We start from the raw sequence: 17,500 nt of genomic DNA, 5'->3' as shown, positions 1-17,500 counted from the left end.
TTCATTCATTTGATCCTGATCAGACATATGAAGAGTATACAGCCATACAATTTTCTATAAGTGATGTGTATGTTTGTGCGTGTGTATATGTGTGATTAAGCAGTGGGTTGCACACTGTTTGTTTCTGACAGCAGTCTATCATATATCTGTGGTGTACACAGCCATTGTGTGTGTGTGTGTGTGTGTGTGTGTGTGTGTGTGTGTGTGTGTGTGTGTGTGTGTCTTTTGAAGGATTTAAAATAAATTGCTTTGGCCAATTATTAATATTTTGCCACAGTTTGATATTTGAAGAGTACACAGCCAACACATGTGGCTTTAATTGCTAGATTTTGGGGCTTTCAGTGGATGAAAATGACTCACAATACTGTCTAGCTTTGCAGAACTAGTGTGTTTTTGTGTGAAGCCAAATTAGATACTTTATGCTGCGGTGGTACGGCGGTAGTGTTGTTACCTCACAGCAAGAGGTTCTCCCGTTCGATTCTCGGCTTGGCTTGGGAGAGCCTTCTGTGTGGAGTCTGTATGTCCTCCCCGCGGTTGGGTAGTGTTCAAAAGACATGCGTGCATAAATAGGCGTGCCTTCATTGAAGGTTAGGCGTCGAGCTGGCACCTCAGCATTCCATAAAAATCTACTGCCAATCATTAGCGGACCGGAGTTCCGCTGTGGCAACCCCTTACCAGGAAAAAGCCAAAAGACAAACAACAACAACTATGGCAATGCTTTAATAGAATCAAACATTTTAAGCATACACAGTTTATAAACTGTCAGTAACTGATGGATATATAGGCTGTCTGTGGATGACAGTGAGTGTTTGCATGGGGAAGAGGTTGCATTTTTATGTTAAAGTAGCAAGTTGGCTGTCATTTATTTCACTTTCCATCACAGTTAGACATCTACCTTGCATACAGAAAGTACTGTGTCAGTCTTGGCAAGATATGTGTATGATAGCAGCTGATAACTGCTACAGTTGTACAGTGAGAAGCATTGCTGTCTTACAACACTTATTATTTGGATGTGCTTCCTTCTGTATGAAAGTGCATGTACTCCCTGTTTCTGAGTGTGTATTTTCTCCAGGTGCTCTGGCTTCCTTCCCCAGATCTTTAGCTATGCATTATATACCTGTGCCATTTTTTTTGCTTTCATCCCAGTCTAATGCCAAAGGAGTAGAGTGGCAGGTACTATTTCCAGATAGGATTTAGATGTCATTGCAGATATCTGTCCTCTGTGTTTATTGAGAACTACTATTTTGTCAGCTTTGAATATTAAGCTTTGGACACAATTTATGCTTTCCCTTAAAAAATAAGACTGCCTTTTTTCTTTAGCCATGATTTTTGTTCAGGCCATCACTGGATCAAAACACTGGGAAAAATCTCTAAGGGGCATTACACCTCAGAGCATCTAGAACACTATGACTTCCCAGACCCCTGCCTTAATTCATTTACCTCCTACATACTTATTACAGCACAGTCTTGGCAAGTTAGAGTGTGGTAAAAGGATGGAGGAAAAGGCCAAACGAAAGATAGCATGTGAAAAAAGTAAGATAGAAGTAATTTATTTGGATGATATAGGGTCAGGGTGGGGGAGAGTAGGTGCACTTGGGAGAGCAAAGGAGAAAGCAAGTGGTAGGGAGCCCAAGATGTCTTTTGTATGGAGCTCCATTTCATGTAAGGCAGGACCTGCTGATTGCAGTCAGACTTCTGAGGAGTATGCAGTCAATAAAATGGCTAAAATGAGTAAGGCACTTGGTCGATGAAAGTTGGTGATTGACTGCTGTAATGTAGCTTTAACCCATTACAGTTAGCCACCTCACTTTGAAGTCATCAGTTGCCACTGTCTCCACTACATAGTATATTTCACTAGCCTCCCTTCCATTTTAAAGTTTTTCCCCAACAAACAGGTTGAATAACACCTCAGAGTCATTGATTATAAATACAGTCATTGCTTTCAATTATTTACACTCCAGAATGTCAAGTTCTGGTGCTAGTTTCATCTGTAAACCCTTAGTTTAAATATTCATTTTTTCTTTTCAACTGAATTAATACTCACTAGCTTCAGTCATGCCTTAATTCTTCATATTTACTCCCAGTTATGTAACTGACTATACACCAATTGCCAATTTCATCTATCTGGAAAAATTCTTAACAGATGATTGAGTACATACAGATGTATGACTTGCTAACTGGTAAACAGTATAGCTTTCTTTCCAGATACAGCACACAAACCACAATTTTCACACTAGCCTCACAAGGTTTTACCAACATGTAAAAAGGCATGCTGACCAGTGCTAAACTTCTGGTCTTAAAAGTGTATTTGAATTTGAATCATAGCCTTTTACTGCTTAAACTTGATGATTATGTTTTATTTCAAGAGCTAATCTCTTGGGTTATAAGCTATTTCTCTAAGAGAAATGTTTGTGATCTTGAGCCATAACTACATTTCAAGTACTGGCTGTCTTTCTAAGGGTGTTTCATTAGGTTCTTTTTAGCATCAACACTACTATTCTCACTTTACAATAATAGCCTTCCTCAGATCATGACCCATCTGAAAATGACCTTGCATGCAAATGACATGGGCTTCACTGCAGCTCATAAGCCCACACAGCAAGTAGCATCCCTGCTACAGTATGATTCTTCCCTGATAAGGAACTGGCTCGGTGATAGCAAACTAATAATCAACATTAGTAAATCTACTGTTAAAATATTCTCCACTCCTAAAAGACTGGCTAATATTCTTTCACCATGTGTCACTGACTTCTATGGGATTTATCTAACATTTGCAACAGAACAATATGTCTATGCATCCTGTTAGATAGTACTCACTCTTTTCACAACCATGTATCAATGACCCCCTCCAATGTTGTACAACTTCTTAATGTTGGGTACGGAATTTCTAACAGCAGCCAGCAGAGATGTATGTCTCTGAGCCTGTGACAGCTTTTAAAGTTATAAGATTATTTATGGTGGCACTGCAAAGTGTATTACAGCATTTGAAGCTGTTTCAGCTTCCCAGCACTAGTCTATGCTGACTGTTGCTTATACCTTAGAATGAGATGAGAGCATTGCAGCTCCAAAAACATGCTTAACAATGCTGTGTCAGAAAAGTACTTATCAATGTTGTCTTTTTTTCAGATTTTAAAGTGTAATATGTGGGTATGTAATGGAATATCATATGAATTATGTATGAAATTCACTGTTTCACTATAAAGAAGCAATGTATGTGTATTTCCATTATGGCAGCAAAACGCTTTAACTACAGAGTTACTACTAGTTGTAAACAGGTATTCTCTAGGAGTGCTCCTTATGATGAGTGTTACAAACAAACTTAAATGTCATAATTTGTGACAAAAGTTGTGTTCTTGTAGACTTTCAATGTGTATGTCAACAGCAGAGAGTCTAAATGTCAATGTTTATCTTTACAGATTTTGATACTACACCTATATCAGCTCGTACACGACATAGCAATCTCAGGCGACCAAAGCTTATAAGAACCACAGAACTACATTGTTCAGCTCTAAACACTGAAGCTGAGATCATACCAGAAACCCATTTGGAAACAGTAATCAGGTAATATCTTTGTTATTGCAAGACATAATTTATTAGCAAGATTCTAAGAAACTAAAGCCAGTCTATTGCTACATATATATTTTATTGTTTCTGATTGTACTGCTGCTTAAATGTATTAATTTGTTAAATGGGTTGATGGGCTGGTCCATGGATCCTCTCCAGCCATTACAGGACACAGAGGCAAAATATTACACATAGTGAGATGTTTATGTACAGGTGTAGTAGTTGTTGTATGTACATACAGGAGAGAAAGAAAGAAAGAGCAAAGGTGACAGAGAGAGAGAGAGAGAGAGCAACATTAGTTCATTTATATAAGATTTAGTAGCATTACAGCTTTGGGTATATACCTCTGCTCTGAGCAAAGATTTTAGCAAAATAAATGCATTTCGGTGTATACATTGATTTTCACATTTACATATTTACAAATTGTGACTGTACAGTAGTAGTCAGTTAATAGATAAGTTTAATTTGGAATTTGTCCAGGTTAGGTTTCATTATGGTTGTTACTTTCTTACCTCTAATGCATAATGCATTTTCAGTGATATATGGCCTTGAGATGATGTAAGAGTGTGGTTCTAAGATGTGTCTGTTGTGATTCCTTATAATGTTCTGTGGTGATATGTTTCCAGTCTGTAGGAATAGTTTTGCTGAAGCTCTTCTCACAAGCAAGAAGTTCAGCATGTGGTCTCTGAAAAGTAAGTAATCATTCTGAATCTTCTCAAAGATACTGTGGTAAGGAGTTGGTCAGTAGCTTATTAGCTGGGAAACTGTGTCATTATGGAGAAGCTAAAAAGTGAAGGATGAAAGGAGAAGTATGGCACGGACTTGCATGGGTAATCAGTTTTAAGACATGTTCTGGCCTGGAACTCAGACAGTATGGATTTTATTCCATATCTGGGAGACTTACACATTTATTTTCATTGTTCCTGTGATTGCCTTTCCTGCATCTTTCCACAATCTTTTTTCTAACCTCCTCTAACTGATTGCTATTGTGCAATACTTTGTACAGTCTACTAATTATCCCTTTTTAACAGCAACTTCTGTTCTAGACTCAACTAAAACTCTGCTAGAGGTGATATTTCTCTTAGCACCCCCTATCTTTTCTTTTTGTTTATACTGTGTTGTCAGTGTCTGCTAGGGAAGGGTATGTCTGATCTACAGTCCAAACTTCTGCTTAGCTTTATCCCACTCTGTTACCTTTCCCTCTCAGATTATTTGTTCTCAATATCTTGGTTCCTTTGATAATTTTCTCCAGTAAATTCCAGCCTCTCCTTCCCTATTTTCTGTAGCCCTACTTGCAGATATTCACATTCCTATTAGTAAAATCTCCTTTCTCCATTCCCACTCTGGCTTAATTCTTAGAATACTTTCTTTTGCTTTATGAATATAAAGTTCTGTATGACTGTTGTTATTTTCCATACAGACTTGCATCCAAAAATCCTAGTCTGTCTTTATCTCTGGAACTCCCCCATGTTCTGACTTAAGTTAAGAAATGATTGGGGAAGTATATTCCAGTTTTGGAATTAGTACTGGAATTGTTAAGGCTGCATGTTATTGTGTGGTCAGATTAGGGAAAAGATTTTCTGTGTGGGTCATGTTGGTTCTAATTTATGCAGCATTGTATAGGCTGCAGAAAGAGTCATTATACAGGAGGGGAATATTGTTGTTGATATTGTTAATAAGTAATATTAGGCCCATTACTAACCACCGTAGTATTCTGGAAAAGAAAGTGCATAATTATAAAAACTATGCAGACCATGTCAAAGCCTTGTCCCTTTTCTCGGTATCATACAACAACCTACTTAAAGGTAAACTGTGCCTCAGGTACAGAGCATCAACAGACCCTATTCTGTCAGACAGGTTACATGTTCATAAGTCCAAGGGTATCATAAACACCCACTCAAGAAATCTCAATCTATTTTGCAAAATAAATAGAACATGTTGGAGGGATAGGTATAGATCACAGAGAATATTACTTCTGGGGAACTGTCTTCCTCTACACATGATGTGCTCTTCCTACTCTGTTCAAACATAATTTGGAATAATGGATGTGTAACTGCAAATTCACCCCAGTTTAGCACCTCTTTCCCTCATGCATAGGGGAAACATAAATATCCTATCATATCCTACTTTGGTCCAAATCTGGATTATTCATATGCAAAATATAAGCGCTAGAAATTACCGTGGAATGTAAGGCTAGGCTTCTTAACTTCATACATCAATAACCTCGTAAGTACCTATGAATCTATAGGTCAGCCGTATCGGTTACTGATCTGGACTTTAAAGGTTATTTGTGTGAGGTAATTACTAAACCTGGAGAGGGTATTTAAAACCAAAGTATATCTGTTTATGTTTGTTGAGGAGAAAGTAGTAATGGCATACCTCTGAGCTGTCGCACAGAATACCCAGATTTTTTCCACATGTTTTTAATCTGTACTTCAAACTTTGTTGTCTTCTGGCAAATTATTGAGGATTAAAGTCACTAAATAATGACACATACTTGAGTTTCAGACTTCATGTCCTTCAGAAAAATGCATGTTAACACAAAACCCATTATTCTAGCAACAGTATTTAAAACGTGGTGTCGCCATGGGTTCTTCGGCGGCACCTGCTTATGCTAATTTAGTCATGGCATGGTGGGAGCTTGAAATAATTCCCATTTTGAAGGAGAAATTTAACATCAGCCTTTTCTGTAGATATATTGATGATTTAATTTTCATCATAGAAGGAAGTCCTGACACTGTGCAAGCTTTCCTCTTCGAAGTTAATTCCGTACCAGGTTATCTGAAATTCACCAAAGGTGATGTTGGTTTAGCTGTTAATTTTTTAGACATTTGTATATGGTGGGACAGCACTGATCAAAGATTTCATAGTAAAATTCATAGAAAAGAGACCTTTACTAATGGATATTTACATAATTCCAGTGGACATCCCAAACATGTTATAAAAAATATTCCTAGAGGTCAATATATCAGGGCCAGTCGAATGACAACTAGGGAACATGATTTAATACAGGAATTTCATTTCATTGCCTCCATGTTTTTACAGAGAGGCTATGATGAAAATGTATTAATAGATACTGGTAATGAGGTTTATGATAAACGTTTTACTCATTTTCCTCCCATCTTGAATCAACGTATGATTACTACAAACATTCATAATACACGTGTGTACAATAATATCAATTGTGATATTATTTGTTCCCTTGAGATGAGCAGTGACACTAATAAGATCAGGGATGTACTTGAAAAGAACTGGAGGGTTATTCAAGGGAATTCTGATATTGTTCAGGATGTTGGAACCAAACCCAGTTTTGTGTTTCGTAAACATAATACTCTTAAAAGAATATTGGAATGTCATTTTCCAGATAATGGCACTATAGTTAAAAGAAAGAAGGGTATGTTTTGTTGTCATCATTGTAAAATTTGTCGATTTATTTCTGAAGGACCTTATATTAACATTGTTACATCAGACAAAATTTTAGAAGTCCCTGAATTTGTTGATTGCAATAGCTGTTGAGTTGTATACATCAGTATGTGTTCCGTTTGCCCTGCTTTTTATGTGGGGATGACCACGAGAAGTTTAGGTACACGTATAAAAGAACATTTATACGCTATTAAAAGTAAAGATCAGAATAATGCTTTGTATAAGCACTCTATTACTTGTCCATTTTTTAAAAAGTTTGTTTTTTCTGTTTTAGAAGTTTGCAAGTCAGATAAGAGAGGTGGGGATTTTAAAAATTATGTAGAACAAAGGGAAACTCTTTGGCAAGTGAGATTAAAATCTGACACTTTGCCAGGATTAAATGAAGCTATTAATTTAAAGTGTTTGTTAAAGTATCGTAAACTAACCATTTCTAAAGAAATTGATTTATCTGTTATTTTTAATTTTTGAATTTTGCTTTTTTACTGTTTTTTATTCAATTAATGGTTAATTAAGTTAATTGATTATTTATTAGTGTGTGTATTTAAGGCACTTGTTCTTTTACCTAATGTATTCTGATGAAGTCGTGTGATGAAAGCGGATATTAAATTTTTATACGCTATTTTTTGACTCTTTATTCCTGAGGACCTATTTGCGATTGTTCCTCCTGCCATTTCGTTTTATTTCTTTGCTTTTAATCTGTACTTCAAACTTTGTTGTCTTCTGGCAAATTATTGAGGATTAAAGTCACTAAATAATGACACATACTTGAGTTTCAGACTTCATGTCCTTCAGAAAAATGCATGTTAACACAAAACCCATTATTCTAGCAACTGTATTTATAAGAGCAATATTTAAAATCTGTCTCAGATTTTGGGCCTTTCATCTCCTCCTCCTCCCATTATTTTTTACTTTGACCAGATTTGTTGTACTTAAAGGTTGAGAGGAGCGAGTGTTGTGCCCTTTGAAAGCAATTTTATAGTTCGAAAAGATACTAACTTCTATCCAACTTTATTCAGTGGATGAGAAGATTTTATCTGTTACTTTGTAGATGGCTGATAGGGCATATCCTGAAACCATGTTGAGAGTTTGTCAGAAGGCTGCATGTTTTAAATAAGTGGTTATAAATAATATTTTGATATATTTTTGTGACAGGGCAAAGTGTAGAGATTTGGTCTGCCTTGTTAAGCTGAGGATGGTGGTGGTTCTCTGGAACTAGTATAACTAGGAAACATTGAAAACATTGAAATTGTAAGGGAGTAAAGCCTTTTTATTAAGGAGAGGTTAAGATATAAATTAAATGTTTGGTGAATATGGAGGCTGCCACAACGAAGAAAGTAAGATATATAGAATAAAGGGCTGGGGTTTGTTCTTTTTGTAAAGCTTTCAAAGAAGTTATGTAGCCATCCTGGATGATGTGGCCTTGGAGAAGAAGGGAGGAGGGAGTGGTTGCAAAATTGTCTGAGGAGTAAAGTTAGAGGATTGATGAATCTTCACTGTCTTAGGATCACCAAGCATGCCTCCTAACTTTTCCAGACCATGAGTCATTAGTTGACTAAGGTCATATGGGTCATAGTCAGGGCTTTATCCTTCTTTGTCACAGGGATGAACAAGTCTTGTTTTGTGTGTTGTGTTATTTAATTGTGTACTGTCTTTGTGACTTACTGCTTTCCAGTTATTGCCTAGGAGTTTCCTCACCAGGCTCCACTGAAAATAGGACCTCGCAGCTGATCATTCCCAGATAACAAATGTGGATAAATAAAGAACAGCATTTACTGGGATGATAAATATGAATGTTTATTATAAATACAAAGGGACTTTGCTTCTTTTATACTAAGTTTGCATAACTTTTCTAAGTGAAAGAAAGTGTTGTTGTTTTCCTTATTAACCTGGCTTTTCCCCTTTCCTCTTGTCATCTTTAATCATGGAGTCAGCAAAGGGCAGTGTTTGCCCCTTAACCTGTTTTTCCACTTTTTATCCATTTATGCAAATGGCCAATGGAGTTGATTGTTTTAGATGTAGCCATATGTTGCATGCAGGACTGGTTTAACAAGGAAGGCAATAGAAATGCTGCCCCAAATACCCCATGTCTGAAATAGGCTCTGCTGCTGCCACTCCCAGTTTAGCCTGAAATCCTAGTTGCTATCATGCCAAATAACTAGGACCCTTAAAGGGCATAGCTCTCATTTGGGACTCGGACCCAAGACTTCCTGCATACCATGCTGGTGTCACTGCCACTGGATCAAAAAAGAACATCTTTGTTTTCGGCTGCAGTCCCATAAAATCCACAATTCAGCATTGGTTGCAGTGTTTTATAAAAGTGTGCCTTTCAAGTTGAACTTTTGTGTGTTCCTTTCTGAGGAAAATGATAAAACTTTCAGAACTCTCGTAAAGCATGCATTGTAGCTACTTCTTTTCTTAAAAGAAAAAAAAATAGTTGCAAATTTTACATTTACTGTTGGTGTATTTACACAAACATAATTGTAAGAAAACATGACGCAGTAAACAATATAAGTAATAAATAATAAACGTTTGAAATACCAGCAGTACTTCAGTGTAACCACTTAATCACTGGGGCCATTTTAAAGGTTTGTTGCCAATGGCATATGAAATGAACATGTTGTCAAGAAATAAATGTCCAAGCAGGTACAGAGAGAGAAACCCAAAGTAAATCTGAAGAGGACCTTCAGCCCTAGAGAAAGGATTATTTGTTGCAGACACCTAATCTTTATCATGTTTCAATATTTAAGTTATTCTCCATTTGTGAAAATGATGTAGGTCAGAAGCATGTAAAATACAACAGAAAAAAAATAATGAAGCATTCATTTTAGAAATAAAAATGCCCGCTATTCACCATCTAGGTTAGCACAGTATTTACACAGTCTATCAGATATCTTTCTTGTTTCTGTTTTTTTTAAGTCAGTTATTATGACTACTTTACCATCACTCATTCTAACTTGATATGGTTCTTTGATGCTTTTGTTGTTTAGTGTATCTGTGAACATCCCATGATTATTAGGTGTATACTGTCATTTAATTCAGAATTCTCCTCTGGCTTTCAAAATTTATGCATAAGTGATGAGTTTAAAATAAAAAAAAACATGCACTACATTTTGTGTGTTGGGTAAGCCTACTGGATTATTTTGATCCTTATCACAGTGCTGACTGGGAGACATTTTGAAACAGCACCTGTGGAAATGCAGTTGTTGTTCATTGACAAGTATAGGATGTTCACATATACCTGGTCTACATCCAGAACATGTAGTTGGAGCGTTTATGTCTCATCTAAAACCATGATTAAATACACTGTCAGTAAATGTGTAGCTGGAACTCATAGCCATCCTATGACATGTTTGAACATGCCTTTCAGGCCACTGTCACTGACAAAGGATTACTTTACTGTGACCTTACTCAAATTCACAGTTTTCTGATCTAGAATTAGATCTACGTCTACTGCATCAGAAGGCAGAGAATAAGGACACATCATCTGGCGAAAGGATTATTATCCAAAAATGTACAAAACAAATAATAAATGAGCATCTTAGTCTCACTGCTTTATGTTATTATGGTGCTGCTGTATAAAACTGCTTCTAGATTTTTGATTCCCCGACTGTTGTTCTTTTAAGCTTCATCACAAACTTCTGAAGCAGAAGACTAAGATGCAAAAGTGAGAAAAGCAGATAACGACAGTTGTACTGAGATGCCCTTTGACCACTGAAAAAACATCTAGTTGTGAACTTGGCTTACATAGGTAAAAAAAAAAAAAAAAAAAGATATAAGCAACTTGGGTATGTATTTTGAGAGTGCACTTTGTTATTTCATCTGCCGTAAGGATTGTCCAAAATTACAGATAGCAATATAAAATAAATACTTGGATGTCCTTATTTTATTATTGAAATCAAAAGCAGCTGAAACTGTAGAGACTTACTTGATTGCCAAAAAATGTTTCTTAGAAAAGAGTCCTAAGTGATGTTTAGGGCAAGGGTGCTACATTTTTTTCATATCTGGTTATAATTTCATAACCCTGAAGGCTGTAAACCTTTTCAATACGTATTGTTACTTTACATGTCCCATTTCATTACAGTAGAACTCAACGTCATAGTGTAGGATAGGGGTGAGATATTGATTTGAGGTTGTTACCATAGGGTTTTATGACCAGATCATGCCGCTTGTGTCAAGTATAACACTTTCATGAATCCCAGGTATTGAATCTGTCCCCTTTTTCTCATACCATATTTCAAAAATCTGAACAATTTAATAGTCAAAAAAGGAACTAAGTAATTTGTGTTGATATTACCCAAAATAGATATAGTTTTCAGGAAAGAAATTAATTTTTCATTGCTGTCAAACAAGTTGAACATAGATAGTATGTGGTTTTATGGGGATTACTTAAACAACTCTATCACTTACTCTTCTCTTATGTGTTCTTCAAATGAGACACTGAATGTAGACTTATTTGGAAGGCATGTTTCTCACTTTGAGAAAGAACAGATAAAGCACTTTTGAGAATGTAAAAAGAGGGCATGTTAGATATCTAAAATGGTCACAGCAGAGGAACTACTACCTGACTTTTGTTTTAGGTACCACTGGGCAGGGGGTGCAGGATGAATGTTAAGTTGGACCAGCAGTTCTCAAATGGTGAAGTCTGTAACAATGCAACAGTATGCCTCCAAATAGAGATAATTTCTGTAGCTAGTAAATATACTTAGACTGTCAGGACTTTCAAGTGGGGCGCTTCCTTGAAATGATATTAATACAACATTGAAGCTGACAGCATTATTTGGCCCTACAGCACCCTTATTAATTCAAAGTCAATGAACTTTGTTATGGTTATTAATAAAATATGTATTTTTAAAATAGCTTATATCAAACAATTCCTTAAACAGCTTAGTTGGAACTGTCTTAACTAAGTATCTTTAAGCCATTTTTTCACAAAAATGGCTGTAGTAGCAGCAACAACAGCAACCAAATACTAAAACCAAATCAAGGAGAATTTCACTATATCTTTCATTGAACTGGATATCTTAAGTGAAGCAGTAGATGAATAAGCAAGTGGTAGTATTTCTGATATGAAGACCATATCCAGTACTGTGGAGTAAACCTTTCAACTTGGTTAGTTTTCATCCAGTGTGCATCAGAGTACAAGGAACATGGAAAACAATTGTAAAAGCAATGCAACACAAATAATGAAAGAAGACGTGTCTGACTTGGAAGTACCACTGTGGTAACACTTGATGAAATATTTGCAGAACCATTGACCCTCCCCAGTTGCACACCGGCTTGAATTCTTATTTATTTATAGGGGGTGTCCAGCTAGGCCATGGTAGTCCCTTTTCATCAGAAGCCTGGTTAGAAAAGCTACAGTAAGAAAACAGGCAATTTTATACAAGAAAGTAAAATGTAAAGCTTAAGGTTACAATATGGACATACAGTAGTTGAAAGGTAGCCATACTATTAAAAAAATCTGTAATCAGTAAAATGTAGACTCATTGCATATTAATACAAGACAACTTGTCATATACAGTCAGCTTTAAAATGTTTACATTTATGGATGGGAGAAATAAGAGAGAGGAGGTATGGTAGATGTGAGTAGAAAACAGAGAGTAGGTGAGGAAAGATGAATATTATATGCATTTGTTAGGTTGTTTCTCAGGTGATATAAAGCAAATTAAAGTTGTAGAGAAGTTGAGTATGAGTTGAAATTTTGCTGGAGAGAAAATTTGTCACGTTTCTTGGTGTTGGGAACCATTATCTTTTCAGGTCCTCCAGGAGAGCTTTGTGTTGGGTGACATCATTTATCCGCAGCTGGAAGCAAGTTCAACTTTGGAAAAGGCAGTTCAGATTGCTAGAGAAAACTAAATAGTTGAATCTTCCCATTTCTTATTTAATTATAATGAGGCAGATAAAAGATCTTGCCATAAATTATTTTAATAGTTCTGAAATTAAAAAAGAGGAACTAGTTATTTCGCGTCATTTGTGGGAAGCATTGCAACAAGACAGAAAATACATATCCTCAGCGTATAAAATGGTAAAAGAGAGAAAAAATAATAATCATATTCTATCGAAATACTGGAGAGAGAAATTGCCATCCCTAGACGATAGTAAAATAGTAGAGGCGTTTAACTTAACATTGAAATCCGTATCACTTCAAAAACTGGTCTTTACTCAATTGATGATATTTAACAATGCGTATTATACCCATCTAACACTTCATAAATTTGATTCAAAAAAGTCACCTAAATGTCCACAGTGTTTAGATCAGACAGCAGACCTGTTACACATGTTCTGGAGTTGCAAGTGCATTTATAAATTATGGAACTCATTAAAGTTGCAGCTACAAAAAATGGGTTACCAAAACTCAACACTCGCCTGGGAATTTTTGATTTTACATATTCCACCGGAGAATTTGGACAAAACAAAAAAGATTGTAATTATGAATATTAGTTTACTAATGAAATTATATATAGCCACAAATTGGTTGAACCCAGCACAGACATCGTGGCAAAATTTCAGGCTGTTAGCGATCAAGCATATATTAGCACAAATTGTTAATTAGAAATAATAAGAAAAGTATAAACAGTATAAAAATTTGGGAACAAATCTTTAATATTATTTTGGCTTAGCGGTTCCTATCCACTTTCCTTTAGGACATTCTGTATGTGTACTAACACATTCTTGGATTAGATAGAAAATGTAGAAATAATACAGATTATTGGCTTGAGTTGGTTCATAATTGTCTATAGTAGATGCTTTTATGTTTATTTTTTTCATTTTCCTGTACTTGATTAATATGATATTTATTCTTAATGTATAATGTGGAAATTCAAAATGGAACTAAACATTGGAAGCAGTATTGTACATAATGTAAATAGTGTGTGAAGTGTATAATGGTTTTGAAAAACAATAAAAATGATTATTGAAAAAAAAAGAAAACTAAATAGTAATGAGACAAAATGCTAATTTAAGTACAGCAAATGATGTGAGTAAGTTAAAACACCGAGAAACTGGCTACTTCAGTAAAAAACATGATTATGATCAAAGTATGTGAATGAGAAGCAGAGTGAATGCACATTTGGCAAATGCATGACCTGTATCCACTTTCATACTCGATCACAGCAGTGTTCCATATGTGGCAGAAAGTGCAAGAAATGCAAAAAAATAGGCATTTTGCTGCTACGTGTAACAGTAAGCTAGTAAAAGTCAAAGCCCCTGAAAATTAAACTGAGGAAGGTATTCTAAAATAATTTTTCCTGGTTTCAGTAACTGCTATGTCAAACACTGAATCAGACTGGCAAGTGAAACACATGGCAAAGACATGCATCTGGAGCATTCTCCCCGGGCCTCCGCTGAAAATTGGCTTCATTTCAAGTTGGACTTTCCCGGTAAACAAATGTTAAATAAATAAATAAAGTAGACAGATACAGTTTTAGTAAGCCTAAAATCTAGCGTTTTGGTCACAGCATAGTATATGTTAGTGGAACCAAGCCAAATTCAAGCAAGGTTAAAGCAATAACAGAGTTAAAAGTCCAGCATGTATAAGTGAGCTACATCGGGCCTTAGAGGTGATCACTTTCTTGTTTGTACAATATTTGTCCACAGGGCTACATCCACTGATAGATTTATTCAAGAAGCATGTCCTTTGCTTAAGGGGAAATGCTCAAGCCCAGGCCCCTATGCAAGACTCCATGTTAAATCTAAAAAGGTGATGGTCCCCACTGTGATGATGTGAAATAATGCCAGCTGTGCTAAGAGAGAGTAGGGCAGTGCATGTGTAACATATGCCAGAATAACTAGCTGGAGCTTTGTAAAAAATGTTATGTCATTTGTATATCACACTGATTTCTACAGATGCTTTGTGTTAAAAATGTATTTGTAAAGTTACTTGTGTTGAAAATGTATCAAAAGTGGACCCTGCTGGACAGAAAAGAAATATACATGTATGTCAGACTGTATAGTACCTGATTACATGTATATATTTTAACAGAGGATACTGGAAGGGAGGGGGTTAAGCTCAGCCCAACTAACCTTAGGAAAAATAGCTTGAAATTAAATTACTTGGTTTAGGCCATAAAGATTTTATCTCACAGGTCTGAATGCAGTCAGAGATACAATGTCTGGGCTGGGACCTACTGTTATTGTCCTTAGTGGTGAACTAATTGCTACCCTAGGGTGCCAGAGAATGGCTTGTTAGCTTGTGCAGGAAGGGTGGAAATACTGGAATTGTTTTACAGTCTCCAGATGCTGGAATAAACCTAAGCAAAGCTCTGTGTGTGTGGCACATATGTGTCATATCCAAGCTCAAGTTTCTAGTGAGGGGGGATAGTGTGCGAACCACAGAGGCAGGTGACCAGATGTTATGTCATTTTGTAGCCAGCACTGAAATTGTATTTAAATACTAGTGAGAGAAGTGACAGATGACACTCAGCACTCTGTTTTAGAACTGACAAGACCACTCACCCACTTCATCTTGCCATGCTTTAGTAAGTAACTTAACTAGGGAACAGTAATTCTTCAGTCTAGTTAGGAAAATATAGTGAGATTAGCTAAAAGTAGTTTTTTTCTGTATCTCTGTGAGTCTTTCCATCTGTGTTATTTTTTATATGTGCTGTGAATTGAACCTCTGGTGTTTATTGTAAATAATGTATTTATTATTAAGTATATTTATACTTTTGATTGTGGCTGGTCTTTTAGAAAGTTTTTTTTTAACCGTTGAGAATAATTGCATTTATTTGCTGGCATTGTGACTTCATGCTCTTGAAAGTCTTGCAGATTGGTTAACGCTACCATTTGTGTAAGTATTAATTTTACTAAGAGTAATTATGCACCCTGCTAAGAGCCTTAAAGTAGCTATCTGGTGGCAGTGGCTCTACCTTATAGTCTGCTAGTCTGTGTGGTGGCATATCAGGTAAATCTGTGCCAGCCTTTTCCAGGTGTGTGTGTGTGTGTGTGTGTGTGTGTGTGTTTGTGTGTGTGTGTGTGTGTGTGTGTGTGTGTGTGTGTGTGTGTGTGTGTGTGTGTGTGTGTGTGTGTGTGTGTGTGTGTGTCTCAGCTACTTGAAAGAGGGACACAGAGCACTAATTTCTGCAGAGAAAAATGTGGGATATTATGTGGGGCCTGGAAAGGAAGTCCAGCCCGAGGACTGGAGTGTGCTCCCTGTGTGATTTTAAGGGAAATTGTGTTTGGTGGAGAGAGCTGCATCTGAAAATACTTTGTGTATCTATTTTTGTTCTAAGTGAACATTCCCCACTGGTGTCAGTGGTGAGGATTGAGTATACTTGATTACTGGCCCAGAGGAGAGACATCACACCCACCACCAGGAATCAGGGTTAGGTAAGTGGTCAGAGAAGGCTAAAATGCCCTTTCTTGAATAACATTATTTTTGGTCCAAAGTGTTCATTATGCCTAGTTATTACTGATTCATATGTAACACGTTGCCCCTCAGAAAATGAAATGAACTGTAAATAGCTTCCACTTCTTTGCCCATGGCATATTAAGCAGACTATCACCCTGACTAGACTAACCTTGATGACTGGGTAGGTACCTGCAAATCCATCTCTGGCCTGCTACTGTACCAACACATAACTGTACCTTCTTTAAAATGTGCTGAAATGCTTACAACCGCATAAATGGGATCATGACCTGACTAAGTGTCATGAAAGAACCAAAGTGCCTGTATGTAGGCCCAGTATCAAACTGGCTTTGCAAAGCTTTTGTCAACATGCCAACTTTGTATAATGCATAAACCATCCCAGAGAAGGTTGATTTTCTGCCATCTCTGTTACTGCAAGGTCCATGGTTCTGCAAATCTGTGTGAGATTGAAAGAAAGAGCTACCTAGCTACCTAATAGCAGTGAACTATTACTTTCGTGATAAAGAAATTCTACATGTACTAACAAGAACTAGCCAACAAATTATTGCCAGATTCAATTTACAGATAGTGGTACACAATTTATATCTACAGAGTTTTTTTTTCATTTAGCTTTTGTTGACCATGTCAGTCCCACTAGGCTAGTGGCCTCTTTTCAGAGGAGACCCAACACTGAAATTTCACCAGGACATCAGTGAACCTCCCCTACTGTTTTTGATTGGTGCTATGGGCTCTTATACATCTACCTGAGCTACCACCAACTTCAGCAGATGAGATCTTGGTTTAACATCAGCATCAACAATCCAGTCATTTGGAATGGGAACAGAACTTTCAGTCTTCTGGTCTTCCAGCCCCAAAGGTGAGTGTTCTACCTGGCACCATTTTCCAACAGTTGGCAGTGAATTATGGCTTTGTCCATACTATTTGAAGATCAGGGCTACCATACTTATTCTGGAAACTAAAGACAGTTCCTTTCAAACATGTTAAGCAAAATGACCAAAATGTAAAAGATACTTACAAACACTTTTATAATTGCTGATATTCTACCCAAGCTCTACCTGGCACTCAACCAAACCAGCCAGTGTGTCTAAAGCTGGGGAAGTATAAAATGAGAAATAGGTAATGCTAGAGTCCAAACCAATGTATGAA

General features: G+C 36.5%; 1 protein-coding gene across 1 annotated transcript in view; it reads left to right on the top strand.

The window, feature by feature from the left end:
- FAM169A (family with sequence similarity 169 member A) overlaps positions 1–17,500 on the top strand; it is a 441,641-nt gene that overhangs the window by 254,540 nt on the left and 169,601 nt on the right. Inside the window, exon 6 of the mRNA XM_044063952.1 lies at positions 3,417–3,561. Coding sequence (XP_043919887.1) covers positions 3,417–3,561 — 145 coding nt within the window. The remainder of the gene's footprint in view (positions 1–3,416; positions 3,562–17,500) is intronic.

The sequence above is a fragment of the Protopterus annectens genome, chromosome 2.part2 (assembly GCF_019279795.1).
Source record: "Protopterus annectens isolate FY-2018-M chromosome 2.part2, PAN1.0, whole genome shotgun sequence".
Classification (NCBI taxonomy): Eukaryota; Metazoa; Chordata; order Ceratodontiformes; family Protopteridae; genus Protopterus; species Protopterus annectens.
This window is presented reverse-complemented; position numbering and strand designations above follow the sequence as displayed.